Source organism: Aquarana catesbeiana, linkage group LG04 (genome assembly GCF_042186555.1).
Source record: "Aquarana catesbeiana isolate 2022-GZ linkage group LG04, ASM4218655v1, whole genome shotgun sequence".
Lineage (NCBI taxonomy): Eukaryota > Metazoa > Chordata > Amphibia > Anura > Ranidae > Aquarana > Aquarana catesbeiana.
Genome location: NC_133327.1, coordinates 47,722,142 through 47,748,974, shown reverse-complemented (window position 1 = coordinate 47,748,974; position 26,833 = coordinate 47,722,142). Strand labels below are relative to the sequence as shown.

Here is a 26,833-nt window from a genome sequence, read left to right as displayed (position 1 = left end):
GGCACTCTCCAGTCTCTCCTCCCACTCTTATAGAGATGTTTGATCCATTACACTTCAGCACTAAGGCCAAGGCTGCTCCTAATAGCACCATCGTGATCCCTGTTCCCCCTCTTTTCACACCAGCTGCAAAGAGGGGCATATCCTGTCAATTGCCGCCAAGTGTGAGCAAGGTACAGCATGGTTTGGCAGGCAGTAAACACACAGAATCAGAGTTAGGCAATAAAGGTATATTGTAGAAAGGCTCAACACAACCCATTCAGGTCCGACAGGTCAGCACACCCGTCCGAGGCCGCTTACGAACTGTGACAGCGGTATGAAGACTTGAAGATGCTGACAGCACCTGCATCAAGCAGCAGGAATGTGGCATGGCCAATCCACACCCCAAGGGGAGCTTCCCTAGGAGAGGTGGTCCCTGCACTGTCCCTGCTCCTCTAGAACCTTTCCCTGCCTCTAAGCACTATCCCTGCCAGACAAGGAACCTTTCCCTACACTAACCACTCGCATAAAGTACGCCAAACCCAGGAGAGGGCGTCTTAAATAGACTCTCCCTGACCTATGATGGCCGCTGGAGTCACATGGGGCGCCAGTACCCAATCGGACAGCTGTTTCCCTGTGACCGCAGGAAGTCATAGAGGAACTAAGTTCCTCACAACTTCTTTCCCTTTCTGCATTGTTCCATCGGTTGAGTGCCACCTGCAGTAGGGAGTATAGACTGCACCATGTAACATGTTCCAGCACCCATTTCCCTGTGACAGCAGGTGGGGGTTCCTCTACCCCGCAGCCACGCAGATGGCTTGTAGTTCTCAATGGACTACGAGTGTGCTGATCAGCGCCATCATAGTTTATTCACTCTTCCTCCATCTTTATAACTGAAAGCCTGTACTGAGGCATGGGCAGAAAGCTGGAGGTGTGCAATGCTTTGCAGGCTCATGTAGGAAAAAAGGATAAATGCACTTTTTTTCTGTAAAAAATGTGCTTCAGAACTTAGCATTTAACACCCAGCTGCTGCACATATGCATCTTTGGGAGTCTGAGGTTGTGTGCTGAAAAAGTGACCACTGTGCACTCCCAGCACTAACCAAGCTACCACCAACAGATATTGGTCTCTATGGTCAGGAGCCAGATCATATGACTGCTGTAAGAGCCAATCACAGCAATCATGTGATTGGGTTGCCGCCTCCCCCTCCCTGTGTTAAGGTCCACTTAATGGGCATAAACTGAGGGATGTTAAGTTCACCTGCCCCTATCTCTAGATTGTTTTAACAAAACACATAAGTACTGCATTTTTTTTTTTAAATAGATTGAGATTGAATTGCTCAAGCCTGTGAGGGATTTTTGTTTTGACCAGAATGACTTCAACCATGAGGACACTCAAAACCACAATAAAAAAAAATGGTTCAAATGTAATATATATGCATGAGAGTCTTTCATCAAGATGTTCTCCTAAAGTTGTTGTCTCCCCAATTTTTTTACTATTCTTGATTTCTTTTCTGTTTTCCCTCCAGTCTCTCCAGTTCTTTGAGTGAACTTTTTCACATATATTCGTTTGTTTCTCTCCGTTGCTTTAACTTTAACACTGGGTTCTATTGATTATATATTTCTTTAGTCCTAGGGCATTAGTCTCTTCAGCTTTATCTCACTAGGTCAATTGTCTTAGGATTCGTGTTGTTTAAAATTATATCATCTCTAGCTGCTGTGTGTTTGTTTTTTTGCTCTTTCGTCAGCACTGTTGTTGCTTTTAACGCATTTTTTCACAACAGCGCTTAGTATTTGATTTGTGAGGTATAGTTATTGGATGTGTTTTCATTTACATTGAGAACAGTGTTCTTTACATTGTTCAATATTCTTCTAAACATCATACCCGGGTCAACCCTCCAAGGATTGTATTATATTCTTCAGGAGGAAAGTAGGATATAGTGTTATACTTTTTGAGGTGTATGAAAACCCTAACAATGAACTTGTTTTTTTCTCTATTTTGGTCTGTTAACCTCTTCCCGTCTGCGCAATAGCCGAATGATGGCTACAGCGCGGACCTACTTTGCCAATCGGCCTGCGCGCCCCCTGCAGTCTATGAGACTCAGCTGATCACAGATCGGAGTAAGGGGTCGATCCGACCGCTTACCACGTGATCAGCTGTCAGCCAATGACAGCTGATCATGTGATGTAAACAGAGCCGGTAATCAGCTATTTTTTCTCCTCACGCTAAAAAAAGCAGATCACTGGTGGCTGTGAGAGGAACATCAGTCCCGATCGTGGAGAGCCTCTGCAGAGGCTTATGTGCCCACCTGTGCCACCTACCAGTGCACAACAGTGCCGCCTACAAGTGTCCACCTACTAGTGCCCACAGTACCACCCATCAGTGCCAACAGTGTCACCTATCAGTGCCCACAGTGTCACCTATCAGTGCCCACAGTGCCACCTATAAATATCACCAATCAGTGCCTCATCAGCAGTGCTGCCTATCAATACCACCTACCAGTGCCCATCAGTGCCATCTACCAGTGTCCATCAGTGCCACCTATCAGTGCCCATCAGTGACAACTATCAGTGCCCATCAGTGCCACCCATCAGTGTCACTCATCAGTGCCACCCATCAGGGCCCATCAGTGCCGTCTTATCAGTGCCCATCAGTGCCGTCTTATCTGTGCCTATCAGTGTCACCTTATCTGTGCCTATCAGTGCAGCCCATTAGTGCCCATCAGTGCAGCCTCATCAGCGAATATTAATGAAGGAGAAAAAGTACACGTTTGCAAAATTTTATAACAAACTATGAAACATGTTATTTTTTTTTTTTTTGTTTGTTTAGCAAAAAATAAAAACACCAGTGATGATTAAATACCACCAAAAGAAAACTCCATTTGTGTGAAAAAAATGATAAAAATTTAATTTGAGTACAGTGTAGCATGGCCGCGCAATTGTCATTCAAAGTGTGACAGCGCTGAAAGCTGAAAATTGGTCTGGGCAGGATGGGGGTTTAAGTGCCCAGTAAGCAAGTGTTTAAATACAGGATCAAAAGTGTTTTGTTATGTCTGTTCAATAAGTGCCAGAAATCCAATGAGCTTCTACCTTCTTGTACCCTCTACCATCGCCGCACAGAAGTCCAAAGCAGTATTAATAGTTCTGTCTAGATATTTCTGTGGACTACTGAACACCTCGACCATAAGGATAGGTAAAGAGGGAGGTGTTATGTAGTGCCAATCAGTGCGTAGTTTGGGGTAACAATGCTGCTCCATAGATAAAGTAAAGTGAGTCCCTCTTCGGCTCTCCTGGCCCCTGCCTCCTGATGAGTGCCCCCACAGCAAGCAGCTTGGTATGGGGGCACCCAAGCCGAGCTGCAGCCCTGTGTATCTATTCAGACATGGAGCTGAGGCCCGGCTCCACCCCCTTTCTCTCCTCATTGGCTGACTGACTTTGATTGACAGCAGTGGGAGCCAATAGCACCACGCTGCTGTCTCAGCCAATGAGGAGGGGTGTCCCAGGCAGCCAAGACAATCCTTCAACATCGCTGGATAGAGATGGGGCTCAGGTAAGTATTAAGGGGGCTGAGGGGGCTGCTGCACACAGAAGGTTTTTTACCTTAATGTATAAAATGTATTAAGATAAAAAAAAACTTCTGACTTTACAATCACTTTAAGTGGTCTGTCCACTCTTCTATGTGCAGGCACTGCTTCTTTATCCTGCTTGTCAGTATGAGCCCTCACAGTTGCATGGCCAGTGTTGTTTTATAGGGTGCTGAAACCTACATTGAGGCACAAAACAAAAAACAAGAGTATGGCAGAAACAAATGAAGGATTAAAAATAAACTTTGAAATAAAATCTGAAATAACAAAAATAGCTTATTGCACATTGCACCCTAACACTGGCTAATTTCCCAACCAAAATGGCAGTCAGAAAGAAAACGCCCAGCCTTGATTGTATCATCTCAACTTTCCTCCCTCGGCCAATGTTCAGATGCAACCCATGCATGAAGGAAAGGGGTCAAAAAAGCAACTTTTGCGCTGTTAACACAGTGCATACAGTTGTGTTACATTGGCTTTAAATTTTGCAAGCTAATATTTGAACATTTTTGTTTTACATTTCTAAAAAAACAAACAAAAAAAAACCTCAAACAACAACAACATTTAAAGTGGTGTTCCAGACGAAATGATACTTTTTAAATAAAAATACCCCTATAACACACAAGCTTAATGTATTCTAGTAAAGTTAGTCTGTAAACCAAGGTTTGTTTTGTTAGTTTATAGCAGTAGTTTGTTATTTTATAAACTTACAGCAGGCCGTGGCCATCTTAAGTGTGGGCAACTGAAGTCAGACTGTATTTCTTCCTGGATCTCATCCTTGCAGATCTCGCACATGCTCAGTGCAGCACAAGCAGTGTAATAGGTTTCAGGTCAGGTCTCCATAGCAATGGCAGTGACAGAGGAAGTTGCCGCCCCTTCCCAGAAGGCATTGCAAACAGGAAATGATGCGATGGGCCGCGGCCAGGGAGGAGGAAATGAAAAATGAATACAGCAGATATACAGTAGGTGCTGAGAAAAAAAATTAAAAAATATCCAATTTGTTTACAGTGCACAGTTTAGTGAGGGATGCTGAAGAGTTGTAAAAGTGGGTGGAACTCCACTTTAATATAAATATGCAAAAATAAAGGCAATAAAGCATTTTTTTTTACTTTTTATTAAACTTAATGAAAATAAACAAATGCCTGTTCATATTCAGTCAGAGTTTATTCAGTGAATTCTACTTACGGTATTATACGGCTTTATTGTTATTAAAAAAACAAAACATTTTTATGAATGGATTTCTCAATCAATGAGGTGAGAGCATACTATGGGAGTTATTTACTTGATTTGATTGTAGCCGTATTAGTGCAATTGTGACAGAGAAAATTGAGTACTGTCTGTGATACTTTTTTTATTTGCACTAACATACAATTTTTCAGGACAAGCTTTCGGGGTATGTCCCCTTCTTCAAGGTCCAAGCAGTACTGATTTACAAATTTTTAAGCAGAATGTTAAAGAAGAAGAAAAAAAAAAAAAGAGAAAACCAAACACATACAGTGCGTAAGGGAATTTCAGAACTATCCAGGAAAGGAAAACGTTTGAACTAAGAATGATACTTCTTTTTGACACGAAGAATAATGGCCTGAATTTAGATATTGGTTTCCTTACACATTATGCTAAAGTTTTACGACCGCTCTGTGACTAGTATCCCCCCCTGCATTCCCCCCTAGCTCTCCCTCTGTCTTATCTCACTAACTCTGCTGCTATCTTTATTACCATTGATTTGTATGTGTTTGGTTTTCTCTTTTTTTTTTTTTTTTTTTCTTCTTCTTTAACATTCTGCTTAAAAATTTGTGAATCAGTACTGCTTGGACCTTGGAGTTATTTACGAAAGGCAAATCCACTACAAGTGCAAACTACAAGTGCAAACTACAAATGCAAAGTGCACTTGAAATTGCACTGAATGTGCACTTGGAAGTGCAGTCGCTGTAAATCTGAGGGGGACCTGCAAGAAAAATAACAGCATTTTAGCTTGCACATGATTGGATGATAAAATCAGCAGAGCTTCCCCTCATTTCAGATCTACCCCTCAGATTTACAGCGACTGCACTTTGCAATTGTAGTTTGCACTTGCAGTGCAAAGTGGATTTGCCTTTCGTAAATAACCCCCAGTGCACTTTGCAAGTGCAGTTGTACTCATCCCCCCCCCAGAGCTTAGTAAATTTGGTAAAGCTCTCCTGATTTCCATCATCCAATTATGTTTTTTTTAAATTTTCCTGGCACCTGATTGGGTGTTCTCTACAAAGTGAAACTTTACCACATTTACATTTACTAAGAAAAAAGAGTGCATTTGCCTTTACTAAATCCAATCCTGTGTGTTTATCTTTGGTGAAATGATGGTCACATCTCTTAAAAATGTTTGGTTATATGAGCGTCATTCTCATTATGCTCCTTATTTCAAGTATTAATTAGTGGATCATCTACTTGGGTTTTTCCGGTTATATGAGATACTTTTTATGGGTTATAACTTCTGATGCCTTTTTATATATATATATTTTATCTATTTGCTTTAATATTCATTGGGGTTATTTGCGAAAGGTAAATCCACTTTGCAATACAAGTGCAAACTACAAGTGCAAAGTGCACTTGAAATTGCACTGAAAGTGCACTTGGAAGTGCAGTCACTGTAAATCTGAGGGGTAGATCTGAAATGAGGGGAAGCTGTGCTATTTTATTATCCAATCATGTGCAAGCTAAAATGCTGTATTTATCTTCCTTGCATGTCTCCCTTGGTTCTACAGCGACTGCACCTCCAAGTGCACTTTCAGTGCAATTTCAAGTGCACTTTGCACTTGTACTTTGCACTTGTAGTGCAAAGTGGATTTGCCTTTAGTAAATAACCCCCATTGTCTATTAGATGTGTATTAAAATTAGTCATTGTTATTGTGATATTATGCTATGGTCATGAACCCACTGTTTCTAGTGTTGTATTAGCTATTCGTGAACAAGTACCTTTCCTTTTAGTGGCTATACAAACACATGGGCGTGTATGAACTGATGAGTCACCTGTCACCTACGCAACCCATGAATGCAGATAGGCTATAAGTGCAGACGCTCGTCACATGGCTTCTATCCCTGAGGAAGTCACGTGACCAGTGACGCAACACGTCAGGTGGAGCCTGTGATGTCACTTCTGCTGTCTACAGTGTAAGGAAGTGCAGTGAGGAGGCGATTGTTTTTTTTCTCCATACTTACGTACTACGGTTCTTACTGAATTTGAATGTAAGCAGTTATCGAATAAATGTTCTGCATTTTACTGGCAATATTGCGCCATGGGTATTTTTGCTCTCTCTGAGTGATTGTCGATCGAGAGGCTAGGAACTAGAAGGCTTTATGGAGTTGTGCAGTGTGAGATCCTAGCAGCTATCATTTAGTTTGACTTCACGGTCATGCCCTGAGCTACGACTAAGGCTATTGCCGAAAAGCATCAGCTTTATTGTCACTCTGATGTACCAATAAACGTCACTTCAAGGATTACAGTTTTGCCGGCTCTCCTTATTACTCATGCCCTGAGGTGAGCAGCCATTTCATCTATAGGTGGTGGTGGTTGCTGTTTTTCACCTTTTGTTTCAATGGATGTTTCAACTTTTATCATGATATGGATTGAGCAGTCTTATATATCATCTTTTGCACTTGGATTTTATATTTTCATCCCTATTTGGACTTATTATTTTGTAATTCATGTTTTGTTTTACACTTATGAATGTATGCATATAGATAATTGAGAAAGCGCACCATTTTACATATATCACTACTCTGAGAAAGTAATATGAGGACATGTTAGTGACTCGCCATGTTTTCATTCATACCTCGTACACTATACATTCCAGTGGGAGCATACAGTATGTGGCTGATAGGCAGAGGATAATTTGTGAATCCTAATTGCCTGAGTTTATGAATGGTGGGAGTTTCCACAGATCAGACAAATGCATTCAGCGTGTGTATATTTAGGCAAACCTAAACTTGGTATCACCCAACTCATCAAAACAAACGATCTTAAAGAAATTAAACAGGTAAACCAGTCAATGAGGTTGATTTGTGAAAGCCAAATAGACAGTGCATTTTGCAAGTGCAGGTGCACTCATTTCCCCCAGAGCTTTTCATCATCCAATCATGTTTTTTTTAATTTTCCTTGCACCTGATTGGGTATTCTCTACCAAGTGAAGCTTTACCACATTTACATTTACTAAGAAAAAAGAGTGCATTTGCCTTTACTAAAGCCAATCCTATGTGTTTATCTTTGGTGACGCAAATGATGGTCACACAGGGTGGATAAAAATCAATGATTAAAAAAAAATCAAAAAAATCTGATTTTGTTTTATTTCAATCTGATTTTTTTGATTTAAAGCAGATTTTTTTTGATTTTTATCAAATTTATTTTAATAAAATGCATTTGGAGTAAAAATCTAAAGAGTTTTCTGTGTAAGATACATTAATAATTTAGGTTATTCAGCATGAAATGGAGCTTAGTTATGTAGCATGAGGCTGTATATTCTGCAATATTTACATTTTTGGTAAACTCATTCAATGAATCCAAGCTCTGCAAGCTGAGATAACATGCACTGCATTGATGCATTCACACAATGTCACAGTAACCATGAGATTAAACAAAGTTCAGGAATATTCCTTCATCCCATTGTTTTGCAAATCTATGTACACTACAAACTGTATGATTGAATCAGTTCTGATATCGCTGTTTTACTAACCTGACAGATTATTATTCTAAATAGGAAACCTTCATTTTGTTTGCAAATAATAAAGATTCTAACTACCAGCAAGAATGATTCCTTACATTTAAAGAGCACCTGTCATTTCAGATCCATCATGGCAGCGCCTGTTAGTGGGCATCCACTCATCTGCTGCCGCCACGTCCCTCACCTTGTTGTGTCACTGCTGCATCACCAGCCGTCCCATTAAAGTGAATGGGACTGTCGGTGAGTCAACAGCGGGTCAGAGGAGGAGCAACTGCGGGACAGAGATGACAGTTGCTCTTTAATAATTATGATTTAAATTGAGTTGATTTAAATCAAACCTTTTTTTACTAGTGATTTAAATCAAATCCACCCTGTGGGCACATCTCTTAAATATGTTCGGTTATATGAGTTTGTAACAGAGATGCTTCATATTAAAGAACTAACATGGATTAAGGTACAAATGACCATAGTAGTTGTCAATCTACTTTTCATTTAGACTTCTAGGCCATCTTGCAGAACATAAAGAACATATATTGAAATAAATGTCTTTGTATTATTAGTGTGGTCATGCAACTCTGTATTGGACTTTTATCTGAATCTAGTGTTCTTCACAGTCTTTTCAATGCCAGGATTTTTTGTCAAACTGTCAGCAGTCACTGCTTGAGACTTTTCAGGGTTCAGGGTACTCTGTTCCTGGTGGTAAATCTTCTTATCTTCTTAGTTTCCCTTTCTGGTTTGCTTTGTTTGAGTCCTATACAGGCAGACAGAATAGTTCTACTTAGACTGTTGCACTAACAATACAAATGTAAATCAGTACATTCACATATATAAAGAGAAATCATGAATTTATGTTTACATGCACTTGGTATAAGGAGACACTGGGGTTGATTTACTAAAGGCAAATAGACTGTGCACTTCGAAAAGTGCAGTTGCTCCAAAGTTTAGTAAATGAGATCAAGCTTCACTTTGCAAAGAATACTCAATAACATGCAAGGAAGATAAAGCAAAATGCATTTTTGCTTGCACGCGATTGGATGATGGAAGTCAGCAGAGCTTCTGCTCATTTACTAAGCTCTGGATCAACTGCACTTGCAGAGTGCCCAGTTTGACTTTAGTGAATCCACCCCATAATGTCATTGATTTGATGGATACAAATCTATTCCCAGCAGATATGAAAGGATCATCTTACCTAACTTCATCATCAGGTTGTCCTAAATCAGCCTTTCTGAAACTTTCTAAAGCCTACATTTTGTTAACAAAAAAAAAAATCAGCACAAGGGATGTTACTTACATTGAAAAAGAAGTGTCTCATGTTCTGGTGGCTACTGTCTTAGTTGAAATCTTCCATCCTCTGCTCCTATCATACCCCGGCAGTGGTAATCTTCAAGTGCTGCGGGGGGAGGGGGGGGGTTAATACAGCCGCACAACCTATCAGAGGCACTTGTAAGAGTGTCCACTATGCCCACCTGTAGACAGGTGCAGTCTGTATTCCCCACTACAGGTGGTGCTTGACTCAAGCGGCAATGCAGAAGGTGAAGGAAGTTGTGAGGAACTCGGTTTCTCTGTGACTTCCTGCGGGAAACAGCTGTCCAATTGGACGCTGGCACCGCATGTGACTCAGTGGCCATCTTGGGTCAAGCAGTCTATTTAGGATCTCAGTTCCCGGGTTTGGCGTGCTTTATGCAAGTGGCTAGGGTAGGGACAGGATCACTGTCTGACAGGGATAGAGCTTAGAGGTAGGGAGAGGTTCCTGAGGAGTAGGGACAGTGCAGGGACTATGTCTACCTCTCATCAGGAAGCTTCCCCTTTGGGTGTGGATTGGCCAGGCTGCATTCTGCTCCTCGTTGCAGACGCTGTTGGCATCTTCAAGTCTTTAGACCGCTGTTTGTAAGTGGCTCCAGCAGGGCTGTCTTTAATATTAATTGGACCCTGGGCAAACATTTTCTTGCCCCCCCCCATGCAATTTCGCTCTCCACTTGTCTGCACACCATGGACTGGGGTGGTGAGGTGACCCATCAATAGACAGAAAACTCCTAGGGATCCTAGAACTCCTGGGATCAGTGGCAGTGCTGTGAGGAGAGGAGGGTGTGATCAATGGCAATGCTGATTTTTTTACCGACTACCAATATAAAGAGGAGTTTCAACACTGGCCACCATTGTAATAGGGGTTTACACTGACCACTAATGTAATAGAAGCATTCACAGTAACCACCAATGTAAGGAGGGATTTACACTGACCAACAATGTAAGGGTGACCTTCATAGTGGCCACTAGTGTGAATAAAAGGATTGTACACCAAGCCCCAATGTAATGAGAAGATTTACAATGACCACCAATGTAAAGGGGATTTACACTGACAACTAATGTAATAGGAGCATTCACAGTAACCACCAATGTAAGGAGGAATTTACATTGACTACTAATGTAAGAGGGGACTTCACACTGGCCACTAGTGTGAATGAAAGGATTCTACACCAAGCCCCAATGTAATGAGAAGATTTACACTGACCAACAATGTAACGGAGACATTTAGCCTGCGTTCACATTTGTGTGTGTCGGGAACGCATGCAAAATCGCTTTCCTGACACCACAGAAACGTGCTGCCCTTCAGCAGATACACAGCAGTGCTATTAATTATTAATGACACCCTCACGCATCTGCTGACGTGCTGTGCACCCGTGTGATTTTGAAAAAGCGTTAGGGACTTTCTTCTGCATTTCTAGCGCATAGACCAGCCCATTGAAATAATTGAAATAGAAAGAAATCCTGCGAGCCACTACTGTCTACATGCTTAAAGTGGTTTAAATAACCCAAAGACTAATGGTATCTAAAAGTTGAAGGCGTTGAACACGTCACATATATCGTGCAAAGATAAATACATTAATTGAATAAGCTGCACTAAAAATTATATAGATTGTAGTGTATACTAAAACTATGTAAAATGAATCAAATTAATATAACTAATAAATGGCTATGATATACACACAAAACCAATTTAAAGTGCCTCGTGCATAACTGTGTTTAAAACCATAAACATAAACAAATAACATATAGAAAAAAAGTGCTCCTGTGCTATATATAGTGTCCAAATATGTTGTGAATGACCATGCTGAAAATAAACAACACTGCAGTGGATATGTGATTCAGATCATAAGAGAAAGTGCTCATGTGCATATAAATCGCAACCAAATCGCATCCAACTGCGTCTCTAGTAACATGATAAAAGTTTGTTTATGTTTATGGTTTTAAACACAGTTATGCACGAGGTACTTTAAATTACGTAAACGGGTGGCCCCGCCCCCCTCTGACGCCCCGGGAAAGCCACTGGGAAGTCCCCGTGCGTCAGAGGGGGGCGGGGTCAACTGGGAATTTCACCGTGTGGCATTTATATAAGAACTGTCAAAGAGAAGACGCGTCATATGGTGGGTACCTCTCATGGAGGTGGGTCGGTCTCGGCTTTGTTTTCTTTTTCTTTTTCTGTCCGTCGGCGGAGCGAGAGAAGAAGATGAATTGACTTTGTGGGACATTTTATTTTTTAATAAAGGACTTGTCCCAAGCTGTGTCTTGTCTTTTTTACCATTTTGACACTTTTTTTGTGAAATGGTAGGGGTACATTTGTACCCCGTTACCATTTCACACAGGGGGGTAGGCCGGGATCTGGGGGTCCCCTTGTTAAAGGGGGCTTTCAGATTCTGATAAGCCCCCCGCCCGCAGACCCCCACAACCACCGGGCAAGGGTTGTGGGGATGACGCCCTTGTCCCCATCAACATGGGGACAAGGTGCTTTGGGGGGCTATCCCAAAGCACCCTCCCTATGTTGAGGGCATGTGGCCTGGTACAGTTCAGGAGGGGGGCGCTCTCTTGTCCCCCCCTCTTTTCCTGAGGCCTGCCAGGTTGCGTGCTCAGATAAGGGTCTGGTATAGATTTTTGGGGGACCCCTACGTCATTTTTTTTTAAATTTTGGCACAGGGTTCCCCTTAAAATCCAAACCAGACCATTTGGGTCTGGTATGGATTTTGAGGGGGACCCCTATGCCATTATTTAAAAAAATATTGGTGCAGGGTTCCCCTTAATATCCATTCCAGACCTGAAGGGCCTGGTATGGAATTTGGGGGGACCCCCACGCAATTTTTTTTAAAATTTTGGTTTGGGGTTCCCCTTAATATTCATACCAGACCCAAAGGGCCTGGTAATGGACTGGGGGGATCCCATGCCGTTTTTTTCAATGACTTTTATCTGTATTGCCAAGACCCGACAATTCACTATAGCCGCTATTACTTTTAAATGACTTTTTTTTCCTTTAGAAATGTCATTTTGTGCAGGGACTATTCTAAACATGGGAAAAATGCACCACTTTACAGGCATACTATAGACACCCCCCAGGTACGAAATTTAAAGGAATATTTCACTTTTATTGTTTCACTTTAAGCATTATTAAAATCACTGCTCCCAAAAAAACTGACTTTTTAAAAACTTTTTTTTGCATTAATACATGTCCCCTGGGGCAGGACCCGGGTCCCCAAACACTTTTTATGACAAGAACTTGCACATTAACCCTTAAAAATAGCACTTTTGATTTCTCCCATAGACAATTCATTATAGCCGCGAGTAGTTTTAAATGACTTTTTTTCCTTTAGAAATGTCATTTTGTGCAGGGACTATTCTAAACATGGGAAAAATGTGCCACTTTACGGGCATACTATAAACACCCCCCATAGACACCCCACAGACACAATACCCCATAATGACAATGTGAAAGAAGTTTGTTAAAAAACTTTGCAAATTTATTAAAAATAAAAAACAAAAAATCGCATATACATATGTATTCACAGCCTTTGCCATGACACTTAAAATTGAGCTCAGGTGCATCTTAATTCCACTGATCATCTTTGAGATGTTTCTACAACTTGACGGGAGTCCACCTGTGGTAAATTCAGTTGATTGGACATGATGTGGAAAGGCACACACCTGTCTATATAAGGTCACACAGTTAACAGTACATGTCAGAGCACAAACCAAGCCACGAAGTCCAAGGAATTGTCTGTAGACCTCTGAAACAGGATTATATCGAGGTAAAGATCTGGGGAAGGGTACAGAAAAGTTTCTGCAGCATTGAAGGTCCCAATGAGCACAGTGGCCTCCATCATCCATAAATGTAAAAAGTTTGGAACCACCAGGACCCTTCCTAGAGCAGGCTGTCCGGCCAAACCGAGCGATCGAGGGAGAAGGCCTTAGTCAGGGAGGTGACCAAGAACACGAGGGTCAGTCTGGCAGAGCTCCAGTGTTTCTCTGTTTAGAGAGGAGAATCTTCCAGAAAAACAACCATCTATGCAGCACATCACAAATCAGGCCTGTATGGTAGAGTGGCCAGACGGAAGCCACTCCTCAGTAAAAGGCACATGACAGCCCGTCTGGAGTTTGCCAAAAGGCACCTGAAGGACTCTTAGACCATGAGAAACAAAATTCTCTGGTCTGATGAAACAAAGATTAAACTCTTTGGCCTGAATAGCAAGCGTCATGTCTGGAGGAAACCAGACACCGCTCATCACCTGCCAATACCATCTCTACAGTGAAGCATGGTGATGGCAGCATCATGCTGTGGGGATGTTTATCAGCAGCATGAACTGTGAAACTAGTCAGGATTGAGGGAAAGATGAATGCAGCGTTGTACAGAGACACCCTTGTACAGAGACACTCAGAGCGCTCTGGACCTCAGACTGGGGCGAAGGTGTATCTTCCAACAGGACAATGACCCTAAGCACACAGCCAAGATAACAAAGGAGTGGCTATGGCACAACTTTGTGAATGTCGTTGAGTGGCCCAACCACAGCCCAAATTGAACCCAATTGAACATCTCTGGAAAGATCTGAAAATGGCTGTGCACCAATACTCCCAATTTAACCTGATGGAGCTTGAGAGGTCCTACAAAGAAAAATGGGAGAAACTGCTACAAATATAGGTTGGCCAAGCTTGTAGCATCATATTCAAAAAGACTTGAGGCTGTAATTGGTGCCAAAGGTGCTTCAACAAAGTACTGAGCAAAGGCTGTGAATGTACTTGTGATTTTTTTTCGTTTTTTATTTTTAATAAATTTGCAAAGATTTCAAACACATCTTTTTCACATTGTCATCATGGGGTATTGTTTGTAGAATTTTGAGGAAAATAATGAACTTAAACCATTTTGGAATAAGGCTGTAACATAACAAAATGTGGAAAAAGTGAAGCGCTGTGAGTACTTTCCAGATGCACTGTATATACTGTACTTTTACCAAGTGGATGTTTTGTACTGTGCTGCTGAGGGTGCTTCCTTCAGTTGGTAGGCAGTGGTATGATGTTCTCACCAATTTAGAGTTGGTAGTTGGTGTTTGGTTGCCATGTGCCCCCCTCAATTCATTGGTTTGGGATGTCCCTTTCGTTATGAATATGAAGATCCTCTAGGTTAGATTTACTAAAACTGGAGCAGTCAGAATCCGGTTCAGCTGTGCATGGTAGATAATCAGCTTCCAACTTCAGCTTGTTCAATTAAGCTTTGACAATAAAACCTGGAAGTGGATTGGTTTCTATAAAGAACTGCACCAGATTTTGCACAGTCCACTCCCTCCCTCCTCTATGTGTCCCAGGATGTATGAAAAACAAAGTCTAATTTTTGGTTTACCTGTAAAGACCTCCTCTTTGAGTATATCGCTGAAGACAGAGATCCTGCCTCTCTTCCTTTGTGCTTCATGGCTTGCTACAAAAACGGGGAGGGGACTTCCTGTCTTTTTTCCTATCACCTGAAGGTGCTAGCATAACCCTATCATGCAAATGAAGATGCTCTGCATCCCATAATGTGCACCAAGAAAAGCATTTTTCAGGTAAACCAAAAATCTGTCATTTTTCCACCCAAGCACCATTAAATAAAATATAGATTAAAAAATTTATTTTTCATTGCTTTTTAAAATGTAAATTTACAGAATATCATCACGAAATACCTAACCTACACTCTTTTTTCATAAATACCTTGACTTTATCTACTCAGCGGAAACATGGCTGTCATGTTAGTCCACTCTCTACATTACTTAGTGAGTCAGTGCCCTGGAACAAGCTTGCAGAAGAAATTCTGAGCTCACATCCTGCATGCAAATTCAGGGTCAATGGCTAAGTAATGAAAGAACTTTCATGATACTCTAATGCCGCGTACACACGATCGGACTTTCCGCAAAAAAAACTTGCTTTTTTTGTTGGAAGGTTGTTGGCTAAAACTTGTCTTGCATACACACGGTCACACAAATGTTGGCCAACAATTCCGAACGTGGGAATGTGGTGACGTACAAGACGTACAACGAGCCGAGAAAAAGGAAGTTCAATAGCCAGTGAGGCTCCTTCTGCTTGATTCCGAGCATGCGTGAACTTTTGTGCGACGGACTTGTGTACACACGATCGGACTTTCTGACAACAAAGTTTTGTTGGCGGAAAATTTGACAACCTGCTAGCAAACATTTGTTGGTGGAGAGTCTGACAGCAGATGTTCAATGGAGCATACACACGGTCGGACTTTCCAACAACAAGCTCACATCCAATATTTCCCGTTGAAAATCCGACCGTGTGTACGTGGCATAAGGCTGAAATCAAGGCAAAATAAATATTCTCTAAATGTAAGAGTCATGTGTATTCTTACTTGAATGCTGGTGTCCATTGTGTCTTTCTTCCAGATCTGTGCAGGAATCAAGCACTTTGCAGGAGTTTTGCCCAAAACTGTTCTCTCTTCTTGGAGAATTCTACTCTGAAGCCCGCGCAATCTCTTGTGGAGTCCCTCAAGGTTCACCCTTGTCACCAGTGCTCTTCAACATCTACATCCGCCCACTCCTCAAAATCATCAGAAAATCAGACAATCTCGCCAAGCACCAAAGCCAAGAGACTCTGAGTCATTTTTGACTCAGAAATGTCAATGGATGCACAAATAGGATCAGTAGTCAGCAGATCTCACCATCTCCTCCGCCTGCTATGTAGACTCATCCCATTCGTGCCAGAAGAGGACAAAGCAGCAGCAGTTGGAACAATCATCAATTCCAGACTCGACTACGCAAACTCCCTCTACATAGGACTACCCCAATATCAGCTTGCGCGCTTACAACTCATCCAAAACACGGCGGCAAGACTGTTAACAGGAAAAAAACCCTGGGAATCCATCTCGCCTTCCCTGAGGAGCCTACATTGGCTAACCGTAAAGAATCAGATCACTTTCAAGACCCTCTGCCTCACCCACAAATGTATACACGGAAACGCTCCTCAATACCTATGCGAGAAAATAAAACGCTACACACCCAATCGCAGTCTTCGATCTTCTAACCATAATCTCCTCCTTATTCCAAAAACCCTCTACAAAACAAAGGGAGAACGAAGATTCGCAGTCCAAGGACCACGGCTATGGAACGCTCTACCTACTCACATTCGCATGGAAGAAAACCATCAGGCCTTCAGAAAGAAACTCAAGACCTACCTCTTCTAAGAAGCTTGACAACACAGGACGGATCCAGCGCCTTAAGGCGATTCAGTTCGCAACCACAGCGCTATACAAATCATTTATTCATTCATTCTTGTACAGAGCGACTGATCTTGTCTCCGCCCCCTCCTGTAACTTTCCGCAGGCAGCCTGTAGTGGGTGGAGCCTGCTGGGCCCCTCCCACAGTTCTGTTCTCTACACAGGCTATGGACAGCCCAGTGATGATGTCACCACTAATTTTACAGGGTAATATCTGGGTATGCAAAGTTTTCTGGAGCACACAAAGTGTGTCTATTGTGGAATATATTTTAGATGAAAGTTTTTGTGACTGGTGTTCTGCTTTAAGTGAATGCCACACTCACTGGGTTTCTTTAAGCTTCACATGACCTTTGCTGAATAAAAAAAAACTGCAAGTAAAACAGTTTCAGCCCACTAAGAACTATCAGCATGGGATAGTGATTCTCTGCATCACGTGAAGAACCACAGAAACATCTTCAATGGGGCACAGGTATGAAGGAATCCTACAATGCTCCCTAGGAAATGTATGCATAGATCACAAGACAATTAGGATACATTATCGCTTTGTTTTCTAGCCTTATCCTGAAAAATAAATGACCAGTAATACAGACTGATTAAAGCAGAACATCTTGCTTAATTATTTAACTGAGCCGGCCAATAGGAGGCTTTCTTGGCGTTCTCCCCGGATAACATGAAGGTTTACCAGGCACAGGTGTCAAGGGACAGCCAGAGCCTCCCACTGAGAGTTTATAGACAGAAGTAAGTCAGCAGACATTAAGTGTCAGAGCCAACATCAGACGGAATCAGTGGCTTTGATCACAGACCTCCACAGGAAGCTTAGATCTCAGACAAATTAGATAAAAATGAATTTATAGCAGATTTGTATCCTCGGGCAACCACGGCTGAATTCTGTCTTAGGAGTGGCATGGTAAGTATCAAAATATATAAACCATAGCATTTCCTTTCTTTATGTCTTCCTGGTAAATTCTAATTGGAGAGCGAGAAGAGGAAACTTTGCTCGGACTTTAACTTGGCCGAAATTAATGCTAGACAGGGACAGCATGGAGAATTGGTGTTTTGGCATACCTAAAGGACACACCCCCCAGTGCAAAACATGACCACAGAGCCCTAAGTTAACCATCTTCAATGGTCTTGTTTGGACCTTCGGCAGCAAACTATCAATAAAACTGAGTAAAAAACTGAAGGGGATGTCCAGAACATGGGTCTCATTTCAAGTGCTGGAGGCAATTACATAAACTGAGCCCAATGGCTTACTACACACTCGAACACTCACTATGTCACTTTAAAGGTACAGTCCAGTCTAATTTAAAAAAAGAATAGTTGATGGGCCCTCCTAGCCTAGCGACTGAAGACCCACCCTGTAGCTACCCTCAACAACACACCGACCCACAGACAATAACAGACATATTTTAGTACCTTCAGATCTATTTTGCTATTTTATTGGCTGTATTGTCTTGGGAATGAAAAGTTAGGCATACAGGATACCTCATAACAACAGCAAATCCCCCCACACACCCGACTTCTACAAGAATTCTTTAGGCCTAAATGGCCAGTTATCTTTCAATTTCCTAAACCTCTGCCACAGGCAAGCTTAAATTTTCTTGTATTCTTTTGACCTCTGCCACAGGTTTGCTTTAGTTTCTTTAGGTCCCTGTCACAGGCCAGTTCAGATTCTATGAGTTCCTATGACCTCTAACATAGGTCAGCTTTAGGTTTTTAGATTTCTGTCACAGGTCAGCTTTAGGCTCTTTAGCTCTGTCGAAGGCAAGTTCAGATGTTGTGGGTTCTTTTGACCTCTGCCACAGGTCAACTTTAGGTTTCTAGACCTCTGCAACAGGCCAGCTTAGGTTCTGTAGGTTCTTTTGACCTTTGCCCAAGGTCACCTTTAGGTTGCCAAAACCCTTGCCACAGATCAGCTTTAGCTTCTTTGGGTCAGCTTATAATCTGTAGGCCCAGAAGGATGTCTACTGTACCTTTTTGCTTCTTGTGCCTCTGCCACAAGCCAGCTTGGATTCATTAGGCCCAGACTGGCAGCTAAGAGAACAAAGCCCTGCTCCACTCTGGCTTCTTTAACCAAGAAAAGGCCTGGGATGCACAAACTGGATCCTTCACACAGACATCCTCACCATGCAAAGCCTGGTAGGCAAAGGAGCCTTTATATGGTCACTCCAAATATTTATTCTCTTCCCCATCCCACATCAGTGGAATAAACCCCTCAGTGGTTGACAAAGGAAGAATAAATATTTATAACATCTCAGTCTACTGAAGAACGCTCACCAGCAGCAGGCAGAAGCAATCAAAGTCCTTGGACTTAAGAGAAACCCCATGAACACAGATAACAAACAAAGCCAATGCTAGCAACAGCCTAGATGCAATAATTACATTTAGCTAGGGACACTCGAGTTTAAGGCTGGGTCCCTACATTTTAGTAATATACTGTAAATCCACCCATTTAATTTTGTCAGTACCTTTATTATCTGAAAACCCTAACTTTTGATGCAGGTGAAAAAAATGCCTTTATTCAACCTTACCAACTATGATACTATTATACTATGAAATTCTCAAACACACTCACGGCAAGCCTATAGTTACAGTGCCTTGAAAATGTATTCATAACCCTTGAAATTTTAAACATTTTGTCATGTTAAAACCAAAAATGTAAATGTATTTTATTGGAATTTTATGTGATAGACCAACACAAAGTGGCACATAATTGTGAAGTGGAAGGAAAATGATAAATGGTTTTAAATTTCTTTTACAAATAAATATGTGAAAAGTGTGGCGTGCATTTGTATGCATTTGTATGTACCCCCCCCCCAGTATTTTGTAGAACCACCTTTCACTGCAATTACAGCTGCAAATATTTTTGGGTACGTCTCTACCAGCTTTACACATCTAGATAGTGAAATATTTTCCCATTCTTCTTAGCAAAATAGCTCAAGCTCTGTCAGACTGGATGGAGAGCATTTGTGAACAGCAATTTTAAAGTCCTGCCACAGATTCTGAATTGGATTTAGGTCTGGACTTTGACTGGGCCATTCTAACACAATGAGGTCTGATAAAGGAGCTGTGCATGCTCCGAAACGCATTACCGCCCACCACCTTCACCTGATGTCACAGAACCCGGGCTGCCTCATTGCATCCTCACCTCCTCGCCAATATATACATCACCAGGGACTTTGACAACTGCAGTATGGCTCTCTCTCTCTCCCAGACAGACAAGGATTACAGCGATCCGCATGAGGACTAATCATTATATGCCTATGACCTCTTACTATCTTGTAAGTGTTTTTAATCCCATTGTGCCTGTAATAAATCTTTTAACCACTGCTCTTAGAGGCGCCTTTCTCTTTCCTTTGTGACCCTCCAGAGCTGCTTCTTCTCTACAAAGTGCTGCCTTCAGTGCCATCTCTCCACTGCTACTAAGGACTGGATACCCAGCCTCACCAGAGCGCCCTCATCTCTCCCTCCATTCTAACACATGAATATGCTTTGATCAAAACCATTCCACTGTAGCTCTGCTTGTATGTTTAGGGTTGTTGTCCTGCTGGAAGGTGAACCTCCACTCCCGTCTCAAGTCTTTTGCAGACTCTTACAGGTTTTCTTCTAAGATTGCCCTGTATTTGGCTCCATCCATCTTCCCATCAGCTCTGGCCAGCTTCCCTGTCCCTGCTGAAGTAAAGCATCCCCAGAACACGCTGCAACCACCATGTTTCACGGTGGGGATGGTGTGTTCAGAGTTATGTGCAGTGTTAGTTTTCCGCCACACATAGCATTTTGCTTTTAAGCCAAAAAGTTCAATTTTGGTCTCATCTGACCAGATCATCTTCTTCCACATGTTTGTTGTGTCCCCCACATGGCTTCTCGCAAACTGCAAACGGGACTTCTTACGGCTTTCTTTCAACAATGGCTTTCTTCTTGCCACTCTTCCATAAAGGCCATATTTGTGGAGTGCACGACTAATAGTTGTCCTGTGGACAGATTCTCCCACCTGAGCTGTGGATCTTTGCAGCTCCTCCAGAGTTACCATGGGCCTCTTGGCTGCTTCTCTGATTAATGTTCTCCTTGCCCAGCCTGTCAGTTTAGGTGGAAGGCCATGTCTTGTTAGGTTTGCAGTTGTGCCATACTCTTTCCATTTTCAGATGATGGATTGAACAGTGCTGCATGAGATGTCCAAAGCTTGGGATATTGTTTTATAACTTAACCCTGCTTTAAACTTCTCCACAACATTATCCCTGACCTGTCTTTTGTGTTCCTTGGCCTTCATGATGCTGTTTGTTCACTAAGGTTCTCTAACAAGCCTCAGGGGGCTTCACAGAACAGCTGCATTTATACTGAGATTAAATTACACACAGGTGGATTCTACTAATTAGGTAACTTCTGAAGGCAATTGGTTCCATTAGATTTTAGTTAGGGGTATCAGAGTAAAGGGTGACTGAATACAAATACACACCACACTTTTCACACATAAATATGTAAAAATAATTTGAAAATCATTTATAATTTTCCTTCCACTTCACAATTATGTGCCACTTTGTATTGGTCTATCACATAAAATCCCAATAAAATACGTTTACGTTTTTGGTTAAAACATGACAAAATGTAGAAAATTTCAAAGGGGTATGAATACTTTTTTAAGGCACTGTATCTGTCACAGGAATTCTGATAAACAAATATCAATCAAATATCAAATTTTGAGAGGGGATATGATTTCAATTTACAAATACTGTACTGGTGACCCCACAATAGGGCCACTCATTACAATTAGAAGAAAAGAGGTTTAACCTTAAACTACGTAGAGGGTTCTTTACTGTAAGAGCGGCAAGGATGTGGAATTCCCTTCCACAGGCGGTGGTCTCAGCGGGGAGCATTGATAGCTTCAAGAAACTATTAGATAATCACCTGAATGACCGCAACATACAGGGATATGTAATGCAATACTAACACATAATCACACACATAGGTTGGACTTGATGGACTTGTGTCTTTTTTCAACCTCACCTACTATGTAACTATGTAATACCAGAGAATATACAAAAAAAAAATGTCAATACTAGGACATTTTAATTATTCACCAGCCAAATTCAAGCTTGAATGAATGTGGCTAGTGATACAGAAAGCAGATAAAGAGGAACTGGAAGATACACATCACAGGATTTGGGGAGTACAATCCTATCAACCCTGTAAAGAGTTCGCAGGATTCTAGATTGCAGAAGATTTAAATAGATTTAAGGTAAATTAAGTGGAATTTTTTTTTAGCGCAGCTGCAATATTTTCAGGATAGCAGTAGCATCTCACTGATTAGTTGTTCCTTAGGATTGCTCTTTTAAATGAATGCTATCCGCAGCATCTGCACTACCAGTTTTGTCCTGTGGCATCTGAGCAAGGGGGGGTCTGGCAGTTTGAACTCATGAAGCCACAGATAGTCACATCATAGGCCAGTCACCCCTATCAGCTCTCCCTATCCATTCCTCAACCTGCTGTTTTATTCTTTCTTTGCAACATGTACTAAGCCTGCATAAGGCTGAATAACTCCCCATTATACAGGGGCAGCCAGTGGGCGATCCAGTACACCAGAGTCCAACCATAACTAAAAATTAGTTTTTTACGTAAACTAACTTTTAAAGTATTTTTTTTTCTTATTAAAAATGCATTTTATCACCATTCACAACATCCCAGGAACAATTTCAAATACCCTAAGGCATTCCATTGCATACATTAGGACACATTGATGGATTTAAAACAGATTAAGGGATTAGGCTTTCTGAATAATAGCAATTAGCTCATACGATGTCCCCTTACCATAAAAAATGGATTAAAATGATCAGAAGCGGATGAACTAGACCAAATACTGTAATGAAAATTTATCCCTGTGAATAATCAAGCAGCTTACTTTAAATCACATTCTGAAGAAGATTAAAATCCCATCTGAATATTAAACCTGATCTTATTAACAGAAAATGTGTTTTCGGGTGCAAAAAACACTATCTTTTATTTTGATATGAAATTGCTGGGGAAAGAAAAAAAAGTGGAACTCCAGACATTTCTCCAATAGTTGCCAGTAGACTGGAATGATTTGAGCCCAACAGTTTTTTTTTTTGTTGCTACATGTGGCCCGGCCGCCATTTAAAACATAATTCCACACAAAAACTGAACTTCCGCTTTAAGGTAAGGTGACCCCCTGCCACATTTGGCATGTCATTTTTTTTTGGGGGGGGGGGGTGGAGCGGATAACCTCTTTTTAGAGGGTTCCAGCTCAAACTTCCTCCCGGGGCACCATGGCGCCGGAAGTAAGTTCACCTCTCCCCCCTCCCTCTTTAAGACAGGAAGTAAGAGGAAATCTTTGAAGATAGGAGTAATTTACTCTTAGGCAGTTGTCAACCAGAAGGTGTCCCCATTTGGTGATTTCTATCCTGACAACAGTCACCAGCACATAGGGTAGGGACTTAAACAGCAATGAAACCACAAATAGAAGAAAATGTCTGAGCTGGAGGTCCACTTCAATCTTTACTGCTGTATATTTCTTACACTTTAGTTATCCTTCTAATCAGAGCAGCTTTGTAACTTTATGGGTTGGATAATATTTTGCTATCCCTGGTTTCCTCTTTCCCCCGTCATCAATTTGCAATGAAATAAGTGGATATATACCTTATTTTAGATCTGGCGACATCATCACTGGAACTCCTTGTTCCTCTATATAATGCAGGCAGATCATGGTTGGTGGGAGGGGTCAGCAGAGTGCTATACATATGAATGAGGACACACTGTCTTCTTCATTAAAGTGATATTAAACCTACAATTTTTTTATTACATAGTTACATAGTAGGTGAGGTTGAAAAAAGACACCAAGTCCATCAAGTCCAACCTATGTGTGTGATTATACGTCAGCATTACCTTGTATATCCCTGTATGTTGTGGTCGTTCAGGTGCTTATCTAATAGTTTCTTGAAACTATCGATGTCCCCCACTGAGACCACCGCCTGTGGAAGGGAATTCCACAGTCTTATCAATCTTATGCCCCGTACACACGGTCGGACATTGATCCGACATTCCGACAACAAAATCCTAGGATTTTTTCCAACGGATGTTGGCTCAAACTTGTCTTGCATACACACGGTCACAGAAAGTTCATTCTGAACGCGGTGACGTAAAACACGTACGTTGGGACTATAAACGGGGCAGTAGCCAATAGCTTTCATCTCTTTATTTATTCTGAGCATGCGTGGCACTTTGTGCGTCGGATTTGTGTATACACGATCGGAATTTCCGACAACAGATTTTGTTTTCGGAAAATTTTATAGCCTGCTCTCAAACTTTGTGTGTCGGAAAATCCGATGGAAAATGTGTGATGGAGCCTACACACGGTCGGAATTTCCGACAACAAGGTCCTATCACACATTTTCCGTCGGAAAATCCGACCGTGTGTACAGGGCAATACAGTACAGAACCCTCTACGCAGTTTAAGGTTAAACCTCTTTTCTTCTAATTTTAATGAGTGGCCACGTGTCTTATTAAACTCCCTTCTGCGAAAAAGTTTTAACCCTATTGTGGGGTCACCAGTGCGGTATTTGTAAATTTAAATCATATCCCCTCTCAAGCGTCTATTCTCCAGAGAGAATAAGTTCAGTGCTCGTAACCTTTCTTCATAACTAATATCTTCCAGTCCCTTTATTAGTTTTGCTGCCCTTCTCTGTACTTGCTCCATTTCCAGTACATCCTTCCTGAGGACTGGTGCCCACAATTGGACAGCATACTCCAGGTACGGCCGGACCAGAGTCTTGTAGAGTGGAAGAATTATCGCTTTATCTCTTGAGTTAATCCCCTTTTTAATACATGCCAATATTCTGTATGCTTTTTTAGCATTGCATGCCATTGCTGAGCTTATCATCTACTAGGATCCCCCAGGTCCTTTTCCATCCTTGATTCCCCCAGTGGCCCCCCCCCTCCCCCCAGTGAGTAGATTGCACTCATATTTTTGCCACCCAAATGCATTATTTTACATTTTTCCACATTAAACCTCATTTGCCATGTAGTTGCCCACCCCATTAATTTGTTCAGATCTACTTGCAAGGTTTCCACATCCTGCGGAGAAGTTATTGCCCTGCTTAGCTTAGTATCGTCCGCAGATACAGAGATTGAACTGTTTACCCCATCCTTCAGGTTGTTTATAAATACATTAAATAGGATTGGTCCCAGGACAGAACCCCAGGGGGACCCTACTTTACACCACTGACTATTCCGAGTACTCCCCATTTATCACTACCCTCTGAACTCACCCTTGTAGCCAGATTTTAATCCATGTACTCACCCTATGGTCCATGCCAACTGACTTTACTTTGTACAGTAAACATTTATGGGGAACTGTGTCAAATGCTTTTGCAAAATCTAGATACACAACGTCTACGGGCCTTCCTTTATCTAAATGGCAGCTCACCCCCTCATAGAAGGTTAATAGATTGGTTTGGCAAGAACAATTCTTCATGAATCCATGCTGATACTGATCAGTTACTATTAGATACTGCTAATGATAACGTTGTCATTTCTAAAATCTTGTATATAGTCCCTTTCATTCCCTCCAAGAGCTTGCATACAAATGATGTTAGGCTAACTAGTCTGTAATTCCCAGGGATGTATTTTGGCCCTTTTTTTAAAATATTGGTGCTACATTGTCTGTTCTCAAATCAGCTGGTACCATTCCAGTCACTAGACTGTCAGTAAAAATTAGGAACAATGGTCTGGCAATTACTTGACTGAGTTCCCTAAGGACCCTCGGGTGCAAGCCATCTGGTCACGGTGACTTATTAATGTTACATTTTTCAAGTCTATGTTAATTCTGTCCTCTGTTAGCCATGAGGGTGCTTCCTGGGATGTGTCATGAGGATAAACACTGCAGTTTTGGTTACTGAAGCCCCCCGATTCCCTCGTGAAGACTGAGGAGAAGAATAAATTCAATACCTTCCCAATCTCACCATCCTTTGTAATCAGATTCCCATTCTCATTCTTTATGGGGTCAATATGGTCTGACCTCCCTCTTTTACTGTTTATATACTTAAAGAATTTCTTGGGGGTTTTTTTTTGCTCTCCTCCGCTATGTGTCTTTCGTATTCTATCTTAGCCGCTCTAATTGCACCCTTACATTTCTTGTTGCATTCTTTGTAAAGTCTGAATGCTGATGATGATCCCTCAGCCTTGTATTTTTTTAAGGCCTTCTCCTTTGTTTTTATATGCATTTTTACATTGGAGTTAAGCCATCCAGGACTTCTGTTTGCTTTTTAAAATTTATTTCCCAATGGGATGCACTGGCTAATACCCTTATTTAATATGCTCTTAATGCAAACCCATGTCTCCTCCGTGTTCTTTGTTCCTAAGATTTTATCCCAATTTATATCTTCTAGCAAGGTTCGTAGTTTAGGGAAGTTGGCTCTTTTGAAATTCAGTGTCTTTGTATTCCCCTTGTGTCCTATTTGTGTGATTTATACTAAAGCTAATTAACCTGTGGTCGCTGTTTCCTAAATTGCCCCTTATTTCCACATCCGTGATCAGGTCTGTATTGTTAGTAATCAGTAGGTCTAGTAATGCTTTGTTTCTAGTTGGTGCATCTTCCATCTGACCCATGAAATTGTCCTGTAAGACATTTAGGAACTGGCGAGATTAGATGAATGCGTGGTTCCTTCCACCCAGTCTATGTCTGGATAATTAAAATCCCCCATTATGATGACACCTCCCATCCTTGCCGCTAATCCAATTTGTGATAGGAGGTCGGTCTCCCCCTCCTCCCTCAGGTTAGGGGGCCCATAGAATACTCCCTGTATTACTTTCCCCTAATGCCGCGTACACACGAGCGGACTTTCTATCCTACTTGGTCCGGCACACTTTCCGACGGACTTTGTCCGCCAGGTGCGCCGGACTTTAAAACGGACGGACTTGCCCACACACGCCGGGACTTTCCGGCGGGCTAAGTCCGCCCGTCTTTCCGACGGACTTTCGCCGGAGTTCCGGCGGACTTTCAGAATGAACGGACTTGCCCACACACGGACAAGTCCGTTCATTTTGAACGTGACT

General features: G+C 41.8%; 1 protein-coding gene and 1 long non-coding RNA gene across 2 annotated transcripts in view; one reads left to right on the top strand and one right to left on the bottom strand.

Annotated features, from left to right (window-relative positions):
• Window positions 1-26,833, top strand: part of LOC141139232 (uncharacterized) — a 167,779-nt gene that overhangs the window by 45,776 nt on the left and 95,170 nt on the right. The gene's annotated exons all lie outside the window — the stretch shown is intronic.
• PKHD1 (PKHD1 ciliary IPT domain containing fibrocystin/polyductin) overlaps window positions 6,357-26,833 on the bottom strand; it is a 908,610-nt gene continuing 888,133 nt past the window's right edge. The window contains exon 65 of the mRNA XM_073625162.1: window positions 6,357-9,001. Within this exon, the coding sequence (XP_073481263.1) occupies window positions 8,928-9,001 (74 nt within the window). The 3' untranslated portion in view covers window positions 6,357-8,927. The remainder of the gene's footprint in view (window positions 9,002-26,833) is intronic.